This window comes from Haliotis asinina, chromosome 1 (assembly GCF_037392515.1).
Source record: "Haliotis asinina isolate JCU_RB_2024 chromosome 1, JCU_Hal_asi_v2, whole genome shotgun sequence".
NCBI classification, from domain to species: Eukaryota; Metazoa; Mollusca; class Gastropoda; order Lepetellida; family Haliotidae; genus Haliotis; species Haliotis asinina.
Window position 1 is genome coordinate 38,842,596 of NC_090280.1, and position 6,975 is coordinate 38,849,570.

At 40.9% G+C, this 6,975-nt stretch overlaps 1 protein-coding gene across 2 annotated transcripts; it reads left to right on the plus strand.

Annotated features, from left to right (window-relative positions):
* Positions 1 to 238: 238 nt before the first annotated feature.
* On the plus strand, positions 239 to 5,382 carry LOC137291215 (scavenger receptor class F member 1-like). Of its 2 annotated transcripts, XM_067822510.1 has the most exons (5): positions 239 to 358; positions 2,565 to 2,612; positions 2,919 to 2,963; positions 3,574 to 4,497; positions 4,766 to 5,382. In XM_067822510.1, exons 2-5 carry the CDS (start codon positions 2,588 to 2,590, stop codon positions 4,861 to 4,863), a joined length of 1,092 nt encoding a protein of 363 aa, XP_067678611.1. In that variant the 5' UTR covers positions 239 to 358; positions 2,565 to 2,587; the 3' UTR covers positions 4,864 to 5,382. The 2 variants fall into 2 exon arrangements, with proteins under 2 accessions (XP_067678611.1, XP_067678619.1); XM_067822518.1 differs by lacking the exons at positions 239 to 358; positions 2,919 to 2,963 and adding an exon at positions 426 to 523.
* The last annotated feature ends 1,593 nt before the right edge of the window (positions 5,383 to 6,975 follow it).

Below are 6,975 nucleotides of genomic sequence, written 5' to 3' on the forward strand. Positions count from 1 at the left end.
GACCAACAAAGTAAGGTCTCACAAAACTCCCCTTGGCTCTGTTAATTTTGACAGCACAGGTAAGAACTCGTTAACGAAAGTTTTAGATCCGAAAGTTGTTTCAACACAGAAACAGGCACACTTAATAAGTGCCCTACTTAACTAACAATAACAGGAAGAGGGAAATCCCCCACATATTCCAAAGGTGAGAAACATTGGAAATCACAGGGAAATCACCTGGACTATATCTGAGGTGCACGTGTCAACATAATATATGTAACTGAGTACGTTCTCGGTAAAGGAATCGCGGGAACATCAACACTATACAGTAACAATTGAACCCGTCTTGGAAATAGCGTCCCCTTTTCCCGGTAATGAGGTAAGTAATTATTATGGTATCACCAACGCACGATATTTAAAACACCAGATGAATACCACAGTTGTCTGTTTATTTCAACAGTGTAATCGTTGTTGGTTTTCATATATAACGTGTCTGAGAACGGACACCACACAGTTGAGGTAACATTCGACGCGGGTGACACAGGTAGGTTTCCACTGTTACCATTCATTCATGAGATGATTTTAGCTTTCGGTGAGTATAGTCTCTGGAGATAACCCTAACCACACAAGATTATATGCTGGCGGATTTTCAAAAATAAAAAATGATCGGTGTAAGTCAAGAATGAAAGCAAAACACAATAATTAATAATAATAAATAAACACAAAACTTACCTATAACTGAGTCTATTGATCAATTGAGTTATTACAAATGCATACAATGGCAATATAAAATCTAGGGTTATAGTAACACAGACAATGCTCCTTGGTGAAACGTCATCTTCACGCAAATTATAACATTTGTACTGATGTCAAGCACATGTCCCTTGTGTGCATTATTCAATTTTCTCGCTTTGCTTTGGTTTAACCCGGCCTCATTTTCTAAAACGAAATAATTACTACATCGCTTTTCTCAGTTATTGTTGGCATACGGTAGTATTGTTAAACATACGGTACTTCATTAAATCATAGCAGTCCTAACATATGTGTCATCAATTAAACGGGGCTTTACAGTGTAATGGGGTCTTGCCCAGCGTATGTACAACACATATGTGAGGGCTGGTAAAACGTTCCAGGCCTACGTAACTTCTAGACTGGTGACACCAGCTAATCTCAGGGGTGTTGTTGGAGAGTGTTCTTCATCAGCATGTTTAGTTATTTTACTCAAATAGATCAACTAGTTAGAAAGCATCAGGTCCTTGAAGCATACTGAGGTATACATACGAGTACAACGTGAGAGAAGTTGAGGGCTGGAGTTCTGGTTTTCCGTGACATTGCTCCGTCTCACACCTCTCGACTGGCAAACAAGACACAGAAATGCCGTCTTTGCAAAGAGGAACATGATGCCAACAGTCGCCTTTGGAGGGGGCTCGATAACGGCGTGGGGACGTCTATCACATGATTGCATGATGGACTTTATGACGGGAAACGGGGAAACCTTAAGTAACGGCGATCGCTGCATCCTAGAACTGCTGAACCCAGTCGTGCCTCATTTTAACAATACTCTTGCTAGCAGACCTGCAGCTGTGTTTATGGACAACACTGCTCGGCCGCATTGTTCCCATGCCGTGACAGTGTTTATCCAGAACAACGCCATTACTGCATTTCAATGGTTTGAAATGAGCCCTGACCTCAGTCCAATAGAGCACATCTAGGACTATCAGGGGCGTCGTATGCAACTGCGTGATCCTCCTGTAGCAGGTTTGAGGCAGTTGGAATATACCTTGCATCAAGAGGGCCTCCAGTTGCAGCCAGTACGTCAATACACTGGAATATGATACAGGACAGGACCTTTTCTCTAAATACTGAAACTTTACCATTACTAATCGTATCTCAAATCAGACAGTGACATTTCGCAACTGGAAAAACCGTTCTTGTGAGAGTTTGAGGTCTTATGGACAATAATTCATCGTGCATCATTTTTGTACGGAAAGTGTCGATTGTGAGTAATCTCACGGAATTTTAGTTATTGTTTCCCTGTGTTATTCCCATAGGTATTTCTTACATCTCTGTCTTCTTTCACCCAGCCATTCCAGATCTTTTACTGGCATTATCAAAAGTATTGACGATCGTTAAAATTACCCGTAGTGCTTTTTGTTTATAGCAGACAGGAAAGATGCCATTGCTCCTTCCTGGTCGAAGTGAGTCATTCATATCTGTGAGGAGTTTCTGGGCAGACGTGATATTTTTTTGTGTGGAAACATATTTATGTATGTTTGTATATGTGTGTTTGTGTGTATGCGTCCCAGAAGGTTTGTTTTTCCTGACTATTCTCATATAAGGGTACTCCCAATGTCAGTTGAGGGCTTGAGAGGTATCAAACCTGAAGCGTCGAGAACATGGGGTTCGGGACGTGCTTCTCTGGATGCTGTAAGTGCCATATCGTGAAAGAGATCTGAAAGATTTAACTTTCATCGTTTTCATCTTCGTCCGAAATGAATATGTTAAAAATATGCCCATTGTCATTTTTCTGTTATGATCTCCCAAGAGGGAAAGTAAATATTCATGTATTGACTTTTGTTCCATAGAGAAATCTCTTCAGGTGTGAGAGATGGCAAGGAACCTGTTCCTATTAGGTGAGTATAGCTTGATGATAAACCTTCGAAAATCCTTCTACACGCGAAGATCCAGTTTTGATCTTCAGCAACCTATGCTTGTCCTAAGAGGCGATTAACGGGATTTGTTTAGTCTGGCTCGCTGGATGGTCTGACACATGTCATCATATCCCAACTGCGCAGATCGATGTTCATCACTGGATTATCTCGTCCACTCCCGATAACTTACAGCTCGCCACCATATATAAGGAGTATTGGGGAATGCGTCCTAAAATTAAATTCACTCATTCATTCCAAAAATAGACAACAGATTCTTGTTTCTAGCAGATGACTCGTGGTGTGGTATGGGTCCTGATCAAATCAGAGGTTCAGGTAAGCTGGGTATCTGCGGAAATTACGCAAGTATTTATTTGAAAACTCAATACCTGCCAAGTGTATTGCGTACGTGTACGCTAGAATTTTGCAAGTACTCAATAACAGTGATCTTACATGTGCAGACAAAAATAGATTAAGTAACTGAGGTATGTTGAGAGTTTCTATTTCATTACCGGAACTTGACGACTTGCAATCTTTATTATCATTTCTCATATAACATATCAAGCACCTGAACCGACATTTAAACTTATTATACTGTTACAGTTTTAGGAAAGTGACACGATATCCAATTGAATTTGCGTTAGTTGGGTTCATTGAATGTGGTCAGTCAAAGGAAACTTATGCAACTTATTTCGTATTTCTAAACGTGTTGTAATCTAAGAGGATTGATATGTGCTGTGATATTTTAACGACTTCGCTAAGAATCATCAAGGCCAGAAATAAAACAGCCTCATTGCCTGTGTCGCTAAAGAAGTGACAAAACTCCTACTAATATGCTAATACACGAAGACGAACAGATGTCCATGACTAGTTGTTGATTATGAACTCTTTATGATAATAAAATGGCTTATTTACATATTGTTGATGATATGCTTTTATGTTCCAGTTCTGTTCATATGTCAATCATCTGCTGATTTCAACTGTCTTTGGACCTGTTCAGAGTGTGTACGAGGGTGGTATGGCGACCGCTGTGACAAAAGGTGTATTGGATTTTGTGACAGCGGTGGTTGTCATAAGGACTCAGGACAATGCCTACAGTGCCAGGGCGGGTACTACACATCCACCTGTACATCATCATGTCCTCCACACTGCCGGAAGAACAGTGACGGGCGTGCTTACTGTAATCGAACGACAGCTCATTGTTTGGAACATTGTGATGATGGATGGTGGGGAGATAGATGTGACCGAGCCTGTAGTGAAGGATGTGTGGACAACTCGTGCTACCCGTGGAATGGGACCTGTAACAAGGGCTGCCGTCACGGATGGACTGGTGACGACTGTGCCACAAAATGCCCAAGCGGTTGCCGCCACAATGCATGTGAGCCATCTGGAAAAGGTAGATGTACCAGAGGATGTAACCACGGCTTCCATGGACATCACTGTGATCGACCGTGTAACAGCCGCTGTCGAGGCCAGGAATGTGCTTATGACCATGAAATAAAGTCTACAGTTTGTACTACGGGGTGCGTAGACGGGTGGATGTCCACTGACTGCCAGAGGAGGTGTTCTCCCAACTGTCAGTCCTGTTCACAGAAGTCTGGTTACTGTTCCCGATGTTCTGACGGCTACTGGGGTGTGGCCTGTGCCAATTATTGTAGTTCGACGTGTTCTGAGAGGACATGTAATAGGGATGGAAAGTGCTTTGCATGTCAGCCTGGTTACTATGGTAACACTTGTGACAGATATTGCGGAACTGACTGTGCCACGTGTGAAATGAAGAATACAGAAGGTATCTGTGATGATGTGTGCGCGGTGCTCTGCTTGAACAACTCAGGTGGCTCTCCGGGTTCTCCTTCTGCTGTAAATGCATGTGAGTTTGTACGCTCAACCATAGTAGACCTCATAACCATTTTTGGGGTTGTTTCTGCTCCATCTGAACAAACACACCTAAAATATATTTGAAAAAATATAAACCAGAATGGAACGATGTATTTTTGTGGCCATTTTTATTTGTTGGCGGCATAAATATGTTACAACATTGTCTGACCCTTGAATCTGCGATATTACAGAACTGATAGTCATTTCGTATGTAACTTTGTCCTTTATCGATATTCTATTCTATGACCCTTATTTTCCAGATGTGAAAAATGCATCGGACAGGTGCGGAGAAGGATTCCTGCTTCCTCTTGTCACAATTCTCTTCCTGAACATGTGTTTGGATTCATGGTGTACATGAAATGTGATAACGTTGAAGCTGTCCTGTTTAGGTTGTGGATAGTCATCAGTGTGTCATTTGTTTGCGTCTTGTTTTTCAACGAACAATGTATTTATGTAGGAACATGATTATCAGATACATAAAAGCGACGCATTTGATGTTGAAAGGAACGATCTAAGACCTTTAACCTGGTGAGACTTCGGGAGTTAGTAAACGGACTGAACACCACCCCAAATGGTGTCAATCACAGGAGTATTGGATTGTGGCGCTCATTGCTGACACACCACCACTAGGGATGAGCGATAATAACAGTCAAGCGGTGTATCGCAATTCGAGATTCACAATACGATATGATACGGTACACGTTTCGCTAAACGGTTCACCCGATACGATCGACAATTTCCGTGACCATGATCTGTAATTTTCGTGATGATGTAATTCCTTTATAGTATCATATATTAATAGTTTGGGGTGCCTCTTGGTCATGTAATTGCTTTTGTGTAACCAATAAACCATGTAAATAAAAAGATTAGATTGGTACCGACAGTCGTAAATAAAGAAACCCAAATGGCGGATGCCGACGATTCTTCTAGAATTTCAAGCTTTAGGGTGCAAGCTTCAGTTTGGAAACTGATCGCTTGTACAATCACATCCGGATCCTGACAGTAGTCAGTGGCAACAGTAAACAGTAATTTCATTATTAGTAACCATGTTTTACACAATATCGCAATATATCGTAATGTGACAGTACAGTTGCCAACCCTACCCACCACCAGCATCAACGTTGACTCATCAACGTTGATTCCCTCTCTCTCTCTCTTGGCTAGCAACTCATCAACGTTGATTCTCTCTCTCTCTTCTCTCTCTCTCACTCTCTGGACCAGCAGCGACTTTAAGAAGGTTAATTGGCCTGACCTGACTTGTTTACCACTTGCCCTGTTTTGTATGACATTATCATGATGATGAAACTATGATAGATTAAATCAATACGATACTTCATCTTAATGTTCACTGGACTATTTATTTAAACGTTATGTATGGCCAAGAAAGAAAACCCTACATTATTATCATTATCACTGCGAAATGAAATTGCTATATTTTGAGGATATCCAAGTATATTTGCAGTTGGAAACTGTTAGCGGAAATTATCTAGTGTCCTAAGGACATTATTGGATTGGCCGAAGTGAAAACTGACTTGTCCCTGGCGTCGAGCGATGGGATATTTGAACCCCGCTTAGCATGTAACATTCACTGTGAACGAGTTCAAGAAGAACAGGAAGTGATTTATGGAAGGTTTTATTACAATTAGTGCGTTTGTCTAGAGAAGTCACCCGTGATCTTATCACGTGACTAGGGGTTTTGCCAGGAGCGTCATTACCCACGAGTCACAGGTAAGATACAATAAACAGGGAAGTTAAGATGACCTACTTCTAGAACACGCCCGAGACAACTATACACATGAATGAGCAATTCGTCGAAAACGGCTTCGTATAATCGGAAATCTCCTAACACCTGCTCAGTGTCATTTCAATCAGAGAAAAATCTTCAATGCCGTCTTGATAACAGTACCACCAGAGAAAATTGGTAATACAAACATATACTTTCTGTAACGAGTTAAATGTTGATATAAAAAAACATAACGATATATAGGTTTGTAAACTTGAATGAAAAGTAAGACATTGACGTACAAATGCATTCAAATTACAGGTCTTTAGGTTGCTGGATTTAATGTTTTGAGAGAAACTGAGACACGCGTGGTCACACATGCTGTTGCGCATTTAACGTGTCTAAGTCCTAAATAAATATATCTTTATCATCTTCAAGAGAAGATATACCAGAAAATCCAGTAACAATCCACTGGCTGACATGATTAACATCAATGTAACTGAGATACGATGACACGCTTCAATCAGGTCCTGGGGCCTATAATACCCGATACATTGTCGTCAAGAAAGCATTGCTGAACAAAAGTTCCAACACGTATTATCACATGACTTTCCCTTCATTGAAAAATAAATTTGGTTGGATTGATTGTTGAATAAAGCTATTCTCATCTATGTTCCTGCGTCATAGCGGCGTATGATCAAGTACGGACCAAAAATCAAGTGGTCGACATCATGAACATAGAACTAC